Genomic DNA, 20,103 nt, shown 5'->3' with positions numbered 1-20,103 from the left:
CAAAACAGAGTTTATATGTATACACCCAAATATCATTTCACTAGAACTACATAAAATAGCGTAAACAACTTGAACAGTTTCATTAGAACAGTAATATGAGATCTAAACCAAAAACAGTGAAATAGAGAGAAAAATACCACGATATAGTACTTCAATTTTGAAATCAGAAACAGAAATGTGAAAAACCTAGAAGAAAAACGAAACAGTACCTTGAATGCTGTTTGTTCCTTCTTTTTGGTGTTTTTTATGGAGATTTGAATATTTCCTTCTTGATTTCTTCTACTTTTTGCGACGACTTGGACGGTTTCTTCAGAGCTTTTTTTTTTTTAACGTGGCTTGAATCCCGAGGGTTTGTGTATTGATTGAGGAAGAGTGTTTCATTATGAGTGTGCTTTGAAAAAGTGAAATAGTTGAATAACATACGTGATTTTTATGTTCGAGTGTGGAGAGTGTGGAGAGTGTGGGTGCGCGTCATTTTGTTGAGTTTGGACAACTTGTATAACTTGCAAGTCAAAAAAGCTTGTATGTATAACAGACATATATTTATAAACCGCTAATACAATTGAACTATCTATTTTTTTAATAGATAAAGACCTAACTAAAATTTAAAAATAATTAAAATATGCTATATTTCACGAAAAAAAATAGGATCGAACAATTTTTTTACCCTAACTTATAATAAGCAACTAAGCATACTTGGTTTCTTTTTCCTTTTCTCAAAAATTAATAAATGGTTAAAATTCTATAAAATTGGATTGGGTGATTGTTTGTCTGGGACATCGAACGGTGGAAGAAAAAACTTGAATTTGGGGAAGTTGCTGGACTGAGAGTGGATCTTTCATTCATTTCTCATTTTTGTGATTGGTTTACAAAGGTCAGGTCAGAGTTAAGAAGCAGGCTTATAATATGCCTATGGTCCTTTTGCCCCTATTTTTTCGTGAAACCATGGCTTCGCACATCTTCTCCCTTCTTCTTATGTTCTTCTTCGTCACTCTCGTCTCTGCTTCTTCCTCCGACACTTCCCAACTATTCCGGAGCTGGTGTGACCACCACGGCAAGACATACTCCTCCGACGAAGAGAGAAGCTACCGCCTCAAGGTCTTCCTGGACAACTATGACTATGTCCAGCGTCACAACCAGATGGCTAATTCCCCTTATACCCTCTCCCTCAACGCCTTCGCCGATCTTACTCACCAAGAATTCAAGGCCTCTCATCTTGGCGCTCTTTCCTCTTCCTTCCTCAGATTCAAGAATCGTCAAGATCACCAGCCCCTCTATCACAATGACAATGACAATGACAATAATATCCTCCGTCAGGTTCCTTCTTCAATTGATTGGAGAAATGAAGGGGCGGTTACTCCCGTCAAAAACCAAGGAAGCTGCGGTACACTACCTCATTTTTCTTTCAATTCATGCTTTCCTGTGGATTCACTATCTTTTGAATCTTACTTCACTATCACCATCAAACAAAGACTTGTCCTTTTAGTTTTGCTTTATTCCAAAGGAATAAAATTTACAGCTTTTGGGGGAAAGGAAAAGCTTTTCCCTCGCTCTTTTTTAGTACTATGCAGACTTATATATATGTTTGAGAGATTGAGTGATGAGTATATATTACTATTATGTAGGGGCTTGTTGGGCGTTCTCTGCAACAGGAGCTATTGAAGGTATAAATAAGATTGTGACAGGGACCCTTGAAAGCCTTTCTGAACAAGAACTGGTTGATTGTGATAAAAAATACAACAGCGGCTGTGAAGGTGGTCTCATGGACTATGCTTATCAATTTGTGATTGATAACCACGGAATCGACACTGAGAGCGATTATCCATTCCTTGCTCATGATGCCGCTTGCAACAAGAACAAGGTATTTACTCGCTTAAATGTTGAACTGTTGATTGTGCTTGGTAGCCTCTCAAAGTTGTGATTGCAACTATTTTTTTTCTTTCAATTGATATTGATGAATAGATGAAGAGGCGTGTTGTTACAATTGATGGTTATACTGATGTGCTCCCAAGTAATGAGAAGAAGCTCCTAGAGGCTGTTGCAACCCAGCCTGTAAGTGTAGGCATATGTGGCAGTGCTAGGGCTTTTCAGTTATACTCTCAGGTTGGTCTTGTTGCTCAACAATGTATAATTTTGTTTTGTTAAAAATTGCGTAATTAAATGTTGATCATTTTTTTGTTTTCTGCAATAGGGTATCTTCACCGGACCATGTTCAACTGCTTTGGATCATGCAGTGTTGATTGTAGGGTATGGTTCAGAGAACGGAGTAGATTATTGGATTGTTAAGAACTCGTGGGGAACATCATGGGGAATGAATGGTTACATACACATGGTGCGAAACAACGGTTCTCAAGGGATATGCGGCATCAACATGCTAGCTTCGTATCCAACTAAGACGACGCCTAATCCTCCTCCTCCGCCACCACCAGGTCCTACAAAATGTAATCTGTTTACTTACTGTCCAGCAGCGGAAACCTGTTGCTGCTCGTGGCGTGTTCTTGGGTTGTGCTTATCATACAAATGCTGTGGGTTAGACTCTGCTGTGTGCTGTAAGGACAATAGCCATTGTTGCCCTCAGGATTATCCTATTTGTGATATAAGAAACGCTCAATGTCTTAAGGTTTGTATGAACTGCTCTTATTTGTTACCTACTATACTACCACTCTTGTGCAAACTCTCATGCTCTAATCATATCTAAGTTATGCTATTAACAAGTTTTAAGATCAATCATGTTAGTTGATTATTATGTTTTCTTGGCTGCAAATTTTGATTTATGCTTACTAACTGTCTGTATGCTTCCAGAGAGTTTCGAATGGGACAACAACGATGGCATATGAGAACAAAGACTCTATCCGTAGGTCAAGAGGTTGGAGCTCTGGTTAAGGGTTAATGTTCTATGTCATCCATTTGTATCATTAAGTCATTTTAGTTCCTATCTTGTTTGTATCTAAGGAGTCATTATTGTTATACTATGTAGCAGATTTTTAGGGCTTGGAAGGAAACACAATTATTTTACAAATGGATGATATGGATATAGCTATTGCTTTCCCAATCTGAATGTAATACTGGATAAAGTAGTAAGTACATCATCGTATGTTTGGAGCCTTCAGTTTTATTAGCCTATTATATTCTTTTATGTCAATTCCGAAAATGAAAACATATCTGAATAACTTGCTTCCCAAGTTGCTGGGGCTATCTTCTCTTGGTTAGCCATTCGGCCCCTTTTCATTAAGCTGAGTTCTAGTTGGAAGGTTATCGCGGGCTTCCCTACGCCAGAAACGCCATTCACTCTAGGGGAAGTGGAATACCTAGCTTCCACTGCTTCCTTCCATAGTTTAACTCATTTAGACTGTGTGAATTGGATTTTAGGCATAATTACTTGTGATCCGTTATACAAGCTATAACTCAGCTTAATCCGTTATACATGATGAGAATGACTTGGTTTTATTTGCTTTAATTTTGAGTTTGTAAATGACAAGTTTAATGATTATCATGACTAAATTATCAAATGGTCATAACATCAATGTAATTATAATTTAATCTCTATATAAATTATCCTTTATCTCCTAATTTTACTATTCTGATATACTTCTCATACTAACTTGAGCGTAGAATTATCTTTTGCAGGTATCTACCTTGGTGTTATTTTTCTTGCCAAAGTATAAGAGACAAACTCGATTCCCTCTAAGACGAGATATACCTCGGAGCTCTTACCATATAAGAACAACTTGGATAAATTAAAGCAATTGTTCTTCGTCTTGGTGAAAATACATGCAGGGAGGTAATTCTTGTGAGTATAAGACATTATACTTGCCCTTACAATCCCTTTTAATTGGTAATATGTCATAACTCATACAGTAAACTAAATGCAAGTTGCCAAAATTCTGTATGTTCTAGACTTCTGTTGATTGCCAAAATTTACTCTCGCTGGACGGCAAAGCGGTTAATAACCTTTTCTTCCAAACAAATCATGCTAATATCGTTAATAGTTAGTTGTTAACTTAATGATTTGTTTCCTAACAAAAAAACATTCTTTATGTAATTGACCTTTCATCTTACTCCCTTTGTCCCTATTTGTTTTGGCCTTTGCCAAATGTGCTGTGACTAAAATCTCTGAAGCAAATATATTAAAATAAATAAATAAGTAATCCATTGAGCATATGGGTGAAGAGATTGCAAAGCGAAGAGCATTATTACTAATACAGCTCAATCACAGAAATTAACATGAAGGATTTAAGAATTATCATTTCATTTAAGGTCAACTATTACAGAGGGTATTCAACTATAACGCAAACAATAACCTTAAAACCATCCTTAGACTTTTAGCAACCTTGCAACAACACTCAGTAGCCAATAATGTTTGCAAGAAGTCATACAAGGTTAACCAGGAAGAACATTTATATCGGCATACATACGGGGATTATGTGTTTGATAAACAACTAAAATCAATGATGAATCCATGAAGCAATGTAACCAAAAAGATTATGAAAATTGCCAATAGCAGTTATTTCCTTAGCATATTTCAACAATCAACATTGTTATCGAGACTTGTTACAAGCTAACATGACAGATTGCTACTACCAGAGTCACCTATAATATAGTAACTGATGTGGCAGTTGCTAACAAGCAGTAGTCCTATTTGGCTATATACATCAGCAGCAAACTACTCTAAAAGATAATCTAATGCTGTCAGTTTCAGATAGCAATATTAACGCCAGATAGCTGATTCAAAATTAACCGGATGGTAAAGATAATCCCATTAGCCTGTAGCTGTACAGTTGCTAAATTGATTTAATAACTCTTGCCTGTGATGAAATCCCATTATGGTTTCAAGTATTAGTTTCTTGTTATTTAACACTATTGTTAGCATGTCTTAATTACAAACAAGAAGAACTAGTGTAGTTTTATATCATACGTCTGATTGATTTTCCTCCTCCTTTGGTTCATACAAATACAATAATTGTATTTATTATTCTGTTTAACATGCATCACAAAATCAAAACAACTTTTAAGGCAGGATGATTAAGGATATAAAGGAAAGGAAAAATATAACCAAAAAAAATTTACAGATTTTTCCAATACGTTCATGGTGGTGTTGGTTTCAGAGCAAAACAGAACATATGCAATAATAGCTTGGCGTTTTGCCCTTTGCAGCCAATATATATAAGGAGAGAAAGAGAATATTCTAACTATAATTAATCACACTCCTTGTTTAACTAAAGAACTAACTTGTTTAAGACTATGCGATCTCAAGAGGAAGAGGAAGAAGAAGGGAAGACATCTTTGACCGCAGAAGCAGCAGTGAGGTAGTTGAGTGTGTTCCTCAGTGTCTCCTTCTCCCTCTTCAACCTCGCCGCCGTGTCCTCCAATTCCAGCAAAGCCTGCTGCTCTCTGGGTGCGCCCTCGAAGGTGCTCCCAACGAAGAACGAAAACGGCGTCGGAAACAGGTTCCTTCTCAAATCCCCAACCTCCTTCTCAGGCTTCCCGCCCAACCGATTCGACAATCGAATTACGTCCTTCATGAAAGTCTCCACCTCGCCGGCAAGCCCCTCCAGGTCAAGGTCCTCCGACGCCGACGAAGGCCTATCCTCCAGCCACGTCACCTCCGCCACCAAATAGGGCTTGGTCCTCACAACCTTGGTGACGCGGAACCGCTCTTGGCCCTTGCAGATGAGGAAGAACCTGTCATCGACGAGGCGCTCGTGCTTTATGACCTCGCCGACGCAGCCGACTTCGGCGGTGCCGGAGACGGCGTCCGTGTAGATAACTCCGAAGCGGAGATCGGTGTGGAGGAGAGTGTGCATCATGATGCGGTAGCGGAACTCGAAGATCTGAAGAGGGAGGATGGCACCGGGGAATAGGACGAGTGGGAGAGGGAAGAGTGGGAGCTCGACGACGTCGTCGGACTTGGGGGAGTTGGTGTGGTGCTTCTCGGAGAAGGAGGAGGCAGAGCAGCGGAGAAGAGAGAGGAGTTTGCGGCGGCGGCGGTTGGCGACATGGAGGTGGTGCGGTTTTGGTGGGAAGTTAGGGTTGTTGCAGTAACGGAATGAAGAGAGTGGTGCGTTGGGGTTTAAGGAGGGGTTGTTTGACGAAGAAGAAGGTGAAGGGATGAAGTGTAGGAATGCCATGTTCGGCTCTTCCTTGTTTTTCCAAATTGGACTTTTGGAATAAAGGAATAAATGAAGGATAATTGATTGGCGTTAGTTAATCGAATGGCCTATGTGGTTAGCATTGCTTGTTCTTGTTGCCACATAACCATTTCCATTCCAATCCAGTCCACCGCACCCTCTCTGGCTTAGTGATTGATTAGTGTGATAAGTGTCTGTAATTACTAATTACTAGTCAGGCGACACTGTTGCGCACTGCACTTCGTTCTAGTGCTTCTCATCTCTGGAAATAAAAATAAAAAAAAAATATCCAGTTGACTGTTGAGAGCAGAGTAGATAGATTTTCCAAAATCTGGTGGTTTAAGCGGAAGCCTCACTTTGTGTGGATGGGATAATCGGCTCCGTGTGGTTCTGCATATTCCACGTGGGAATCCCCACTCGTCACTTTCAGAATTATTTATATTTGGGCTACGTTGGAGGCTAGAAGGCCCAAAACAAACCAAGAGAAAATTGCAACACGACAGTACACTAATCATGGGCTATGAACTGAATGTTTACTCATGGACATATACCTCTTGAAATTTTGTTGCAAAAAATCTGACATGTATTATTTATGGACACGGATGTTACGATGTTTTTAGATCCCATCTGAAATTGATGATATTGATAGTAAATTATGTTTTTGTTGGAACGAAATAGATTAACTCAAATGATTGAATAAACTAAAGCCGACCAAAAAAATAAAGCCGACCAACCACTAAATTTAATGAAAAGAAAAGAAGCAGATGAGATAATAATGTTTAATGTGAATGTGTCGTATTCACATTGGCTTCCTCTGCGTTCACCCATGACGCAGCGTGTCCAAAACAGAGAGCGCGTGTGGAACGTGTTGAATTTTCGAATATATATATAGAAGGCACACAGCTTGTGCCGGAATCATCTTATCGACAGAAAAGAAAAGAAAAGAAGAGAAGAGAATCCAATTGTTGTGAGAAGAAGAGGAAAAATGGCGGAGGAAGGAGTAGTGATCGGTTGCCACAGCGTGGATGAGTGGAAGGATCAGCTCAAGAAGGCAGAAGACTCCAACAAACTGGTTCGTAATTATTGTTCCCTTGTTCATGTATCCATATATAATTGGTTATTTATTTCTAATAATGTTATGGTACATTTTGGGCAGGTTGTAGTGGATTTCACAGCTTCTTGGTGTGGGCCGTGCCGCTTCATTGCCCCAATTGTGGCGGAGTTTGCTAAGAAGTTCACAAATGTGGCGTTCCTGAAGGTGGATGTGGATGAATTGAAGACTGTGGCTAAGGAGTGGGGAATTGAGGCAATGCCAACCTTCCTCTTCATCAAACAAGGTAAATTAGTAGACAAGGTCGTTGGCGCTAAGAAGGACGAACTTCAATCCACTATCACCAAGCATGTTGCTGCTGCTGCTTGAACCATCTTTCCATACATGACTTCGTCATCGCCATCTTATCTGAAATATAAGTGATGAATAATTCTAGTACTAGTTTTGGATGCTCAATTTCTACCCACATACATTGCACTTTAATTACCTGTATTTTAAGTCAGATCGGGACTTGGTAGTAGTACATGCACCGTTGCATTATCCTACTTGTGATTAAGTTGTAACCCCTCTGTTGTTGAAATTAAATGAGCATTATATCATTTATCAAAACACCCCCTTCTATTCTGAATTTATCCCATCTACTACCTACTAATTTTATTCTTAGAGGACTTGAGCCTACTCTATCCCTTGTACTATCGTACAAAAGGTGGTTGTTTCTGTAAAAATTGATTATTGTCGAGTAACAAGAGGGGGAGAGGAAGGGGGGGGGGGGGGGGGCGCGGAAGAAAATAGTCACAAAAATTGCGTTTGGTTTTGAGAATGGGACAAAACAACACAATAAAAATAAGACATAAAAAAATAAAAATACAAAAATTAATGTTTTTATATTTTATTTAATAATAAATTAAAATAAATTATAAAAGTTTAATTTATTTTTATTTTTTTATTAAAAAAATTTAGAAAAAAATATATTAATAAAAAGTATAATTATAAAAAATTAATAAAAATAATGAAAAAAAAATAAATTATGTTTTTTGTTAGCGTCTCAGTATCTTTCCTATCAAGATGAATATAATATATTAATTCAATATCTTTGAATATAATATTTCTGTTTATATTTTATCAGCCAAACATAATTTTGTATCTTTATATCTTTATCTTAGTGTCCTATTTTTTAAACAAACGCAGTCAAATAAACAAGATACGAAGAAATAAAGGGTAAATAATATGAAAGACTTACAAATTTAATATTTTAGAATTGTGTTAAATGTAGTACCTTTTTTTTTTTCATTTTGTGTATTTCTACTTAATCCATGTTGGTAATTATGTCTTTTCGGTGCTGGAAACCTCCCAGGGTGGCTTAACAACTATAACAATTGGAATATAATATTGTTTTTACAGCTGCGCTGATCAATCTTACCTCCTATTCCTATGGAATAAACCACGTGATTGTAAGATTGTTATGTGTCTAGGACAAATATGACTCATTATCTAATAACACATGGAAATTGCGGATAACTTCAATATTATGAAACAAGCACAAATATGGGATACAAGATGGCGGTACGGTACCAACAAGTGGAAGCTTCAAGAGCATTCATTCAATCATGATTGGTGAAATATCTCTCTATAGTTCACAACACATGGGGGTAACAACGAGGATCGCGTGTACTGTGGTCACTTTCTCACGTCACGAGTCACTTTGGATATTACTTGAAAGTGATTGAATGAATGGCTACTACATTGAAAATGAATGAATTATCATCTTCCCACAAAAATACAAGTTATATGACAAATATTGAAATATATAAATTTGGCCACATAACATATTTTGCATCAACAAAGGGAGAGATGGCTAGCTTGACACATCTCACCACTTACCAAGTGAAGTTGACTTAAAGGTATAATTTATTCATCAACTAAACCCTTGGAGACAGTTTCTTCAGTTATTTGAATTGGGGTCTTCACTAGCTGCAGCATGATGAGTATGTACAGTTCTCTTTGCCAGCGATATTTTCCATGGATTTCCGCCTAATTCTTCAAACACCACTATCAAGTTCTTTGTTGCCTTTAGCCAGGACCTAGGCACGTGGTACCTGCCAAATTCCAAACATAATTAATTGGTCAAACTTAAACATGTGATCTTATTGTACTTAAATATAGCAACATTGGATCTCACACATTGCAACTAAAGTAATACACAAACTTAAGCCAGAATACTTTATCAATGGCTCTGAAAGTGGCATTTTCTTGAAAATTGTGTAAAGAAGAAAAGTGGTACCATCGTTGGGTGGGTTGTCCGCAGCCAAGTTGGCACTTGACAGCGGGGCGGAATGGCCCAGGATAGCTGCAAGAATTGCATCCACCATTTGCATAAGTCATCCAATATCTTCCTATGCTTTCTCCATTAATCCATACTTGACCCTTTCCCATGCTTCCCATGTCCAAAGCCAATGGTTCATTTCCATCCGGTGCATCGAAATAAGCCTGAAGTGTTCATTTATCATGTTAAAGTACAAACTCCCAAGTCATTAAAAGAAACTCTTGTTTACCTTGTGCCATTTCAATTGAGATTGTTTTTGAGTAGCTAGAGACTCTTGGAACCAATCAATAGATGAGACCCCATCAGGAGAGACCAAATTCATAGCTTCTCCTTTTAGTCCAATCTAGTGAAAACAAACAAACAGTAATTAGCATTTGAAGTGTGTGAGTATATATATAAGAAAAGCCAAACATGCACAACATTTTTTATGACCTGGTATGACCATCCATTCCATGACAGATCTTGCTGTCCATGATCAAGACCATGGAGCAAAACTGGACCAGTGATCCCTGTCTCCCATGTCTCATAATGCCGGCCAACGTTCTTACAACAAAAGGAAACCAATCAAATTGAAAACTTACAACGGAGTTGGTGAAGTTCATCAAGATGGTTTCAGAATCAAAGAAGAACTAACCGGTAATCCAACAGTTACACTGAGAAGTGCTATTTTGTTTGTTCCAGCACGTAGGTTGATGGGGCCATTAAATGTGCAACTTCTCTGTTCCCTAGTCCCAAAAGCCGACCCTGCAAACACAATTTAGTTCATATTGTTGAAGCTTGATTCAGCAAAGCTCAAACATGAGAACTACCAAGTGGCAAGATTAATGGCATGCCTGAAAATTGTCCATTTACAAACACATGGACAGCATGTCCTGCAGATTGCACACTAATGCTTGGTTTATTCCCTCCTCTAAGAAATGATTCTGTTGAACTTATGTCCATGCTGCACCATGCAAGCCAAACAGATTTTGTAGCATTTATTTCAACCAACCCTCCTCCAAATAAATGTAAAAACATTTAATTTCAAGCTACTTACTTGGTTATGTACCATAGGTAATCACTGGTGTCTCTAGTAACATTAAGCTGTTCCAAGAGTCCGGGAGAAGCCATCCTTGAACTTTCAGCCAGAGAAGATAGATCTTCATCATAGGTCTCCCATGATAATGACTTGTGAATGATAGGCAGCATTACTACCTTTGAATCATGAACTCTCACCTTCATGAAAGGCAAAATGATACAATCAACTTCTTGGTACAACTAAAAAAATACTTAAATACCATTTCGAATTTTCGATCACTTAATCTTACTTTGGCAGTGTTGAACACATCGGTTATGCAATCAGGGAGGATGCTTATGGACCAAGGAGGTAAGTCATAGTTCTTGTTATTGAACATCACCTTTGCAGAAGATTGTGCATGATAATTGGCTAGAAAAGCAGCACATACTCCATTCCCCGAAGAGAACACATGAGCCTGGAAATTCACAGATACATGGTGGTGGGTTTTGCTGATAGTTTGTCTAATATAAACACAATATAAGTAGAAGAGTGAATTTGCTCAATATCAGAAAAACTGACCTGCTGATATTCTCCTAATGAAGTAACAGTGGGATTCGAAGAAACTAAAGCATGCTCACATCGTTTGATAGCTTTGTGAAGATCCTTCAAATGATTATATTTTGGTTGTCTAGTCAAACCTAAACATAATGAATGTTATAACATGTATCATTAAACTATCTTTGGTGTTACATGTTACAACAGACTAAAGGAAAGTAATAGTACAGCAGTCAATTTTACTCTTAAGAACATTTACATCTATAATTTAATTTTAGAATTATGATGCATTAAATCAAGGAATACTCTTATGATAATATTTGTGACATTCGTACCAAATTCATCAATTGGAGCATCATAGTCATAGCTTGTAGTAATAAATGGGCCTCCAGCTGAACGTCCAAAGTTAGTTCCTCCATGGTACTGTCATTTATCATTCAGGTTTTTAGGGGAGGAAGCGGTGTGTATCAAATTGGGAGTAAAAAAAATCTCAAAAGAGGTGACCAACCATGTAATAATTAACATATGAGCCACCCTTTTGTATGAAACGTGCAACCGCAAATGCTAGATCCTCAACCGGTCGCTGATGTATTGGACCACCAAATTCAGTAAACCTTTTATGATCACAAGGAAAAGAAACAAGAAAAAAAGGAACAAAATTATCAGAAGTTTCTACACTAGCTTCAAAGTTTTTAGATAGAATAGCCTACCAGCCACTCCAAGACTCAGTCCAGAGGGTAGGCTTGTATGGTTTATTTGGAGAGAAATCATCACAGTAGAAGCCATTACATGAATTTATCTGCAGTGAAGAATTGGATGGATAATTCCTCCATGAAAAGCTGAAGAACAAATGAATCAAGCAATCTCACCACAGGATCAGGGGCATCAGTTTCCTTGCACATGACCCAAGGGACACCAGTTCCCAATCCAACAGCCATCTTTGCAGCCCAGTTTATGTATGCATGGCCAGCAGCTCCCATTGCCCTCCTCTCCGGACCGTACTCGTTCTCAATCTCCAATAAACAACATAAGTGGAGAAGACAATAAAAGTTTTAGATCTTCACTTTAAGTATTATTGATTTACTCAAGGTATTACTTTCAGTTATATAATATACTACATTGTAAGGAACTGCATATTCATACCTGAGAAAGAATGATTGGACCACCCTGAGATTGAAACAAATTTTCACTCTTCATCATCTGGACAATTTTTTGGGTGAAACTTTGCATTGCTGCCTGAAGTAAAATCGGAAATGTCAATTCAGTTATCTATCTGGTAGTTAGCTAACTTAGATTTTGATGAATTGAAGTTCAAGTTCAACCTTGAACGGCCCATTATCCGTTCTGAAGCTAATCCCAGGAACATACTTCAACCAAACAGGTAATCCTCTACTCCATTAAAGAAACTAAACAAGTTAATTTATGGATATAAAACAAACAAAGACAATATAAACATCCCAAGAGATATGGAAGGTGGAAGTACCCAAAGTTCCACTCAGCGCATACATAAGGACCAATGCGAAGATTGACATAAAGCCCCACTTTCTGCACTGTCTTAATGAAGTTTACTAGATCATATCTTCCTTCAAAATTGTACTGCAATCCAATATCATAAAAGAATAAATTTAAGTGAAAAGGAAGATAAGGAGTAGTGTTAGTACTTAAGGAGTAGTACCTTGCCAGGGGAAGGTTCATGGACATTCCAGAAGACATAAGTGTCTATAACATCAAGGCCTCCGTGCTTGGCCTTTCGGATTAGATCCTCCCACATCTAAGCATAAACATATAATGTGACATTTGAAAGAAGCAAGTAGCATGAAGAGAATGGGGGCATTAGAAGGAACATACTTGGGGGGTACTTCTTGGGTAGTGAATGGAGCCAGATATGAGGATTCTCCTTCCGCCATTGATGAGAAGGGACTTCCTATCATAGGTCACATTGCAATGGATCACCTCAAAACCCAAATAGAAGACAGTTACCAACATCATTAGCTTCTTTGAAACTGAAGTACTGGTTCCCATTGCTTGCTGATGGAGTGGAGGGAGGGAAAGTAGTTTGAAAAAATCAAAGTTGGGTGGTGGTTAATGGTTGGTGGTTGGTGGGTGGTGGTTTATGTCTTGGGTGTATGATCTGAAACACAGTGCTTCAGCCTAAACTATTATGCTACTCCTTCCTCTCACTCTCTTTGATGTCGTTGGAAAGTGTAACTTATTATCTTTATATCTGAAAGAGAAATGGTAGGACTATAAGAAATTCAATTTTTTTATTCTAGTTTTTTAGTGATAAAAAATAATAAATTGTAATGGACTTCTAGCATTCTTCTATTTGAAATACAAATACTGTCTTGTTTTGCTCTTATATTTATTAGTTCTTAGTTACATTGCATTGCCATTTGGCATTGTTGGCTGCTCGGTCTTAGTTACATACATGATACATACAAGTAGTCAAGAAGATCATCGTTATTTAGCTTTCCAGGTTAAATTGCAATAAAGTGAGACTTTTCATAATTAAAAAGAAAAAGTCATTCATTTGTTCCTTTCTGTGAAAGTGACTTCTTTTTTTGGTATGTCCTGTACCCCACTGTGAAGTCCCATGTGTTCTCCGCCCTTAAATCTACGCCAAATAGGGACCCTCCTTTGTTTATTAAGATAATCGAAACGCAAGCACAAGCCATACTTTGCTCAACTTACTAACACTAGTTTGTGTAATGCGGTTTCATACCAAAGCATTCCATTTTATTTATTTGCATTTTGTGGTACATCTTAATTTTCTTTTATAGTCTTAGCTCCAAACTAAATCTATCAAATGTCAAAAATGAGTGAAAAAACTTGTCCAAATGTTGCTTTCTATTCCATCTTATTAATTTCTAGGAAACATTTACAGCATGGCACATTAAGAATAGAAATAAAAGAGATAAAATTTTAAATCATTGTCTTTTTAGTCACTACTTGCCGATTTTCAAAATAGACAGATAAGCACAAATATGGCATCAATGGGATAAACTTCAATCAAATATATACATTTATATGATTTTTTGACATTCTAAATTATGTTGCTTTTCTAAAAAAAAGTACTTATATATATTATTTCCATTTCTCGTGAGATCTTATGTCTCCAAAACAAAGAGATAGTATATATGAATTTTTGCACTAAGCTATACTTTGCTTCAATTACCAACATGTTTGCACTAAGCTAGAACGAATTCAACTACAACTTGCAATTACATTACCATTTTAGTAAGCTTATTATTTTATTGATGGTTCATCGATATTTGTTGTCTCCCTGAGCTAGCTCCAAAGATACGAGGTTGGTGCACTTTGAGCTTTCTTGCTTTTCCGTTCACGTCGGTGCGAAACTTTATTTTCCTAAACATCAAATGAAGATCATGATTCATGTGTTAAAATGATCTCATAAAGTGACTGCAGCAGCACCACTATATCATCCCCCATACTGTGAAACTGCCAGCTTCTTTTTTTAATTTTTGGTCAACGGATACTTTTGTTTACAGATAGTGGGCCCATCTCCAACGGAACCAGCCCAATAATTATGATGACTCATTATGTCCTCTGAAAAAATTAAATTAAATAGCCGTTCCGAAATTCGATAATCATGAAGCAGGTAATGAATAAGGCAAGACATCGCAACGGCCATATAAGCTCATGGTGATGGCCTTATGGATTGTATGTATCTGCCACCTCGCTGACAGAAGTTTCACTGACATAAAGATGCATTGTACGTGGGGATGTAGCTCAGATGGTAGAGCGCTCGCTTAGCATGCGAGAGGTACGGGGATCGATACCCCGCATCTCCATTTATTTTTTCTGGAAGCCGACCCTTTTTTATTTTTCTGGACCTGAAGGCGACCCATTTAGAAGATGAATCCACTCTGGCCCAATAAAAACTTGTAGAATAAGAATACGTTGGCACAAAGCTCTGTCTCTACCCAAGAATTGGTTATTGGGTTTCGGACTTGATGGATACTTTGGTGTAAACAAAAAAAAAACTTGTAGAATATCTCAATAAGTACAAATACAAAGATAACCAAAATGTTCGACCAAGTGCCAAAAGTTTAGATTTATACCTGTGGAGAGAGTTAGTCAAGTTATGGCCCGGATTCAGCGAGATGTCTTTCTCCCTTATTGGAGATGGACTTTCCACCAAATTCTGGACTGACTATTGGGTTGAAGAGGTGGGACCCCTGCTATCATTTGCAATACAGAACAATTTAGACATGGAGAGCATAGTTTGGGAATGGAGCAATGCAAGCGAAGAATGGAACTTAACAGAACTCCAGAGATACCTACCTGAAGATATCATTAAGAAGATCTTAACACACCCTCCACCAAGGATTGCGAATGGAAAAGACAGACTAGGTTGGATTCATTCGGAGGATAGTGAATTCTCCACTGGTGCGACCTACAAGGCATTGGCAAGGTGGTCAAAACCATACCAATCGAGTTGGATGACCATATGGGATTGGAGGGGGCCGCAAAAAGCAAAACTTTTTGCCTGAAAAATGTGTCATAACAGACTGCTCACCAATGCTAGAAAAGCCAGAATGTATGGAGGACAAGGAGATTGCCCCTTTTGTGCCGGAAAACAAGAAGATGCTCTTCATGCTTTAAGAGACTGCACCAGAGTTACGCAGATTTAGGTGAATTTGTTAAACCCAAAAGAAATTCCTAAATTTCTTGCCCTCAATTTTGAAGAATGGACACAATTCAACTTATTTAATCAATTGAATATAAACCCTAACCTCAAGTGGAAAGACATCTTCATCGTCGCCGTCTGGAAGATTTGGAGTTGGAGAAATCGGGAGGTCTACGAGCAGAACTATCGGAGGCCACCCCACCCTCACCTGCAGATTTTGAAGGAAGTAGAAGAGATTAGAGAAGCTTTTGATAAGAAGCAAAAAAAAATTCACAGAAGACCCAAAGAAAAACAACTCATCAGATGGCACCCCCCTCCTAGTGATTGGATCACTCTCAACACTGATGGGTCTATGAATGGGTTAACCAAAAAAGCTGGCTGCGGGGGTTTATTAAGAAATGAGAATAGTAAATGGATAGGAGAATTTTCGTTCAACATAGGTAGCTGCACTGCCTTCAAAGCAGAGTTGTGGGGAATAGATCAGGGTCTCAAATTGGCTTGGACTATGGGATTGAAGAAAGTTAGAGTGGAGTGTGATTCAAAGGTTGTCATAGAGAGTATCAACAGCCCCAAAGATAGAAAAAATTACCCAAATGTGTTGATCAGAAACATTCACAATTGGAAGAACAGGGAATGGAACATTCTTTTTGTAAATATTTACAGAGAAGGCAATAGATGTGCTGATTGCCTGGCGCATAAAAGTTTAGAATTAGATGTTGGGTTCCATTTTTTGGATACTCCTCCAAATGAGGTAGTAGCTTTTTTGTCTAATGATGAGCAAGGGATAGCTTTGCCCCGTTTAGTTTGTAACTAGGTCTCTCTTCTTTTGGGGTTTTTTACCCCGTTTCTAAACCAAAAAAAAAATATTCGAACCTATATCCTATACTAGACTGTTACGATGCACGGATTCGATACGTGATGACCTAACATACTCCGACACACGAATTTTAAAATTTTATAAGACACAAGGATATGTATATGTATAAAAAGTAAAGTATTTTTTAGATAAATCGTAATAATATTTGATATTTTATTGATATTAAAATTTAAATTAATTTTTTAATTATTTTTAAAATTTTATTTTAATTATATAAAATATTTAAAATATTTTTTATTTTAATAAATAATAATATATACTATTTTTAAATTTATTTTAAAATTACATGTTAAGAATAACACTAGACACGCTAATAAGTGATGGTATTTAAGTGTGTTCAAATGTATTCGGCGAAATTTTTATTTTTTATTAAAATATGGTTGGACATAACAAATACGCGTGTCGGACGATCCAACATGCATCCGACACGTAGACTCATTGACTTGCTAGAAGGTGACCAAAGTTTGTTCTCGAAAGAGAAAGGATTGTTGATGAAATTGATTTCTCCATTGAATTCTACATCGCTAGTATGAGCGAGGGCGAAAATTAGCATCGTAAATCTTCTGTACTTGTCAGATCCAGAGAAAGAACTGTGCACTGTTTTCGGCACATGAAAATAAAAATGGTAAACCATGAAAATGTTTAGGATTTATTTATTTTGTACTCTAAGATGACATATTAAATTTATAAATTAAGAAAGTTTTTATTAAAATTATGTAAATTTAAGTTTCGAATATATTTATTTTACATTTATTAAATGAAAATATTTAAAAAATTTTACTAATAATAAATTTATTATGTACCATGTGTTCTTAGAACACATATTAACTAAATCCAAATATTTATAATAAGAATTTAACTATCTTATATTCTAAAAATATAATAATAATTTTTTTAAAAAAACATAAAAAAATATTTTAATAATTTTTATAATATATTCTTTTATGCTATACTTTAACCTATATCATTAGGACAATTAACAAAATCTTTATAATAATAATAATAAAAAATAGTGCTTATATGAAATCTCATAGGGGTGTGTCATGTGTCTGACCGTGTGAGTTTGTAAATTGGCCAAAAAATATAAAAGTGAGAACTTTTTAAATTTTTAAGGAAGAATGTTATACGTATTATCTTTTAATATTAAAAGTGCTGGTAAGAATTGGGGGAAAAATTACTTTTATATTCTATAAAAGAAGTGTAAAAAAAATACAAACACTATTTTTTATTTTTATTTTTTTAAAGGTTTTGATTTTGATTTTTAATAATATTAAAGTATAGGAATTTTCATAACAAATAGCTACTTATGCACCTCTAAAGTGATTGATATATGAAAAAAATATAATATTATACCATAAATATATTAGAGAAAAATTATTTTGATAGAAAAAAAATATCATTTTTTTTATTAAAGAACATTATCAATAATAAATTTGTTAGCATAAAATTTTGATATTATAAAAGTTCAACTATGATCATTGATTAGGTGATTGCACTGACTTTGTTAAAAGTCAAATTGAAACATTGTGAGTAAGAAAAAGGTAACATGGGATTGTCACATGATATAAAGGTCGAAGGATTATAGCAGGCGATTCCTATAAATGTTAACACAAAGGCTTGACTTATTATAAAAAATGAAAGCCAAAGAGGAGGTCGAAGCCATGACCCACAAGAGTCGAAACAAGATAATCACGTGTGGCTTTTCCAAAAAAGCACTATCCGAAACATGGAGACGTAATGACCTAGAAATTGAAGGAGAGGACATGAGATGTCAAACTTGGAGAACAAGAGTCTTTATGGTCAAGGCAATATCGTGACCTGAAAAATAGGAGAAAGTTAGATCGTGGGTAGCGAAAAATATTCTGCAAGCATATCCTCATGGTTTATAAATTGGAGAAGTCCAGAAAAAAAGGGAGACTTCAATCAAAAACACAACATCACACACCAAACTTTGCAAATTCTCAATCTTAACGATGCAATAGAAGATGATGAAGTGTAAGCGCATGTGAGTGTCTGGAGACGACATTTTTATTTTACTTCCTTTACTTTTTCTTTTATTGCCAATTTTTTTCTTTGTTTTCCTTTTTAAGTATGTTGAATTCCTTTTCATTTATATTAAATTTCAATTTATTTACTGTTTATTTATATTTACCCATTTATTTTCAGTTATTTTTTTTATTTCATTTTATTCGGTTTTATCTTTATTCTCTCTTTTCTATTCAAGTACTTTATTTTCGATTATTTTCATTCGCGTTCAACTTCAAATCGACATGTTAATTTATTTGCATTTCGTACTTTTATTCTTGACATAAGCACTAAGTAATTTTCAGGTCGAGCTCACTCTTCTAGAAGAGTTGTATCTGCTTCTCAAACTAAGATCTTGATACAAGCCTGATTCGACATCCTGTCAAAATTACTAAAATCAAGCGAAATAATTTGGCACGTCTGGAGGGACTTTAGTAAGATTGGTTGCCTAAAATGGTTGTTGTGTATGCGTTTGTAAATTGATAAATTTATAACCTATAGCAGTCCAAACGCATCTATTTCTATGTCATCTCAATCATCCTTTTCAACAGAAGGGTTAGACCACGATTTTGAAGAAATAGTACTATATCCACAATCACAAGTCACTAAATCGACATGAGTGCCTATGACTTTTGCTAGAAGGTCGACTAGGCATATGAAAAACACAAATGTGACTTCAGTAGCTTCTCCTAGTGTAGTCGAAGTAAATTCGACTACTTGGACTATGTATGGGTTACCTCAATATTTGCCATTTTTGGCTAATCTACCTATTCCTGGGGTATATAAAAATGTTCTGTCGAACCCAATTGTTGGAATAAATTCACAAGCTTTTGTACAAGGATACAATCCGTACTTATATCAATACATGATGGCAAATCCTTCCTATTTGGGACCAATGGTATCGGGACCCATGATATCACAACTACCTCAACAAAGTATTTTGTCAATGTCGACACAACTATATGTAGGGACAACATCAACTCAAATTGATTTGCTGATTCAAATATTGACACAAATGGAGGTGCCTTGTGTGACCTCTGCTATGCCTTCAAAATCTACTGAAATACATAAAGACCCATTGTTCTCAAGAAGGTCAAGGGAATTACCAATGTCAGGGGCAGTTCTGCCTAACAATGTAGATTTCTTAGCAGGTTTTAGACAGCAAATAGCAGAAAGTCGTCATAGTTTAGTTAAACATTGACTCAATAGATGACAACTGTCTTAAATCCTTTGATAGAAAATAATAATGCTAAGTTTGAATAAATAACAAAAGCAGATGAATGAATTGACTGGAGCAGTTCAGGGTAACTATAAGGCACCAAATCTACTAGGAAGTCATCAACCTCACTTGGAAGGTCGTCAATCACTCGTAATAGTTAATAAGGGTCAAATTCCTGATGATGTAATGAATGGTGCTCGAGAAAATTAGTTTGCCCAATGTGACATTGCACAAGCTGATAAGCAGAATATTTCACAAGTTGTCGAGCATATGCTAA

The 20,103-nt window shown here is 36.4% G+C and overlaps 4 protein-coding genes and 1 non-coding gene across 12 annotated transcripts; 3 read left to right on the top strand and 2 right to left on the bottom strand.

The window, feature by feature from the left end:
* Window positions 1-836: 836 nt before the first annotated feature.
* Window positions 837-4,060, top strand: LOC130944395 (cysteine proteinase COT44). 7 transcript variants are annotated; one of them, XR_009072037.1, is made up of 7 exons: window positions 837-1,384; window positions 1,626-1,861; window positions 1,963-2,103; window positions 2,192-2,620; window positions 2,803-2,866; window positions 2,981-3,077; window positions 3,628-4,060. XR_009072037.1 is itself a non-coding variant. In XM_057872708.1 (6 exons), the coding sequence occupies exons 1-6, from the start codon at window positions 907-909 to the stop codon at window positions 3,663-3,665; spliced, it is 1,386 nt and encodes a 461-aa protein (XP_057728691.1). In that variant the 5' UTR covers window positions 837-906; the 3' UTR covers window positions 3,666-4,057. The 7 variants fall into 7 exon arrangements, 3 of the variants coding, with proteins under 3 accessions (XP_057728691.1, XP_057728694.1, XP_057728692.1); XR_009072038.1 differs by having other exon boundaries at window positions 3,613-4,060; XM_057872708.1 differs by lacking the exon at window positions 2,981-3,077 and having other exon boundaries at window positions 3,628-4,057.
* Window positions 4,061-5,022: 962 nt separating this feature from the next.
* On the bottom strand, window positions 5,023-6,448 carry LOC130944396 (uncharacterized). The gene has a single exon (XM_057872712.1). The coding sequence runs from the start codon at window positions 6,126-6,128 to the stop codon at window positions 5,250-5,252; it is 879 nt and encodes a 292-aa protein (XP_057728695.1). The 5' UTR covers window positions 6,129-6,448; the 3' UTR covers window positions 5,023-5,249.
* Window positions 6,449-6,965: 517 nt separating this feature from the next.
* On the top strand, window positions 6,966-7,788 carry LOC130944397 (thioredoxin H-type-like). Its single transcript, XM_057872713.1, has 2 exons — window positions 6,966-7,200; window positions 7,285-7,788. The coding sequence occupies exons 1-2, from the start codon at window positions 7,114-7,116 to the stop codon at window positions 7,546-7,548; spliced, it is 351 nt and encodes a 116-aa protein (XP_057728696.1). The 5' UTR covers window positions 6,966-7,113; the 3' UTR covers window positions 7,549-7,788.
* A 668-nt stretch (window positions 7,789-8,456) lies between these two features.
* On the bottom strand, window positions 8,457-13,220 carry LOC130944394 (beta-galactosidase 5-like). 2 transcript variants are annotated; one of them, XM_057872706.1, is made up of 18 exons: window positions 12,903-13,220; window positions 12,730-12,825; window positions 12,538-12,650; window positions 12,377-12,443; window positions 12,198-12,290; window positions 11,924-12,067; window positions 11,765-11,853; window positions 11,563-11,668; window positions 11,390-11,477; window positions 11,079-11,197; window positions 10,810-10,974; window positions 10,539-10,717; window positions 10,312-10,445; window positions 10,137-10,246; window positions 9,935-10,045; window positions 9,732-9,845; window positions 9,461-9,666; window positions 8,457-9,275 (listed from the first exon to the last, which is right to left on the bottom strand). In XM_057872706.1, the coding sequence occupies exons 1-18, from the start codon at window positions 13,074-13,076 to the stop codon at window positions 9,122-9,124; spliced, it is 2,262 nt and encodes a 753-aa protein (XP_057728689.1). In that variant the 5' UTR covers window positions 13,077-13,220; the 3' UTR covers window positions 8,457-9,121. The 2 variants fall into 2 exon arrangements, with proteins under 2 accessions (XP_057728689.1, XP_057728690.1); XM_057872707.1 differs by having other exon boundaries at window positions 10,336-10,445.
* Window positions 13,221-14,793: 1,573 nt separating this feature from the next.
* TRNAA-AGC (transfer RNA alanine (anticodon AGC)) lies at window positions 14,794-14,866 on the top strand. Its single transcript has one exon. It is a non-coding gene; the product is annotated as a tRNA-Ala (tRNA).
* The last annotated feature ends 5,237 nt before the right edge of the window (window positions 14,867-20,103 follow it).

This window comes from Arachis stenosperma, chromosome 8, assembly GCF_014773155.1.
Source record: "Arachis stenosperma cultivar V10309 chromosome 8, arast.V10309.gnm1.PFL2, whole genome shotgun sequence".
Classification (NCBI taxonomy): Eukaryota; Viridiplantae; Streptophyta; class Magnoliopsida; order Fabales; family Fabaceae; genus Arachis; species Arachis stenosperma.
This window is presented reverse-complemented; position numbering and strand designations above follow the sequence as displayed.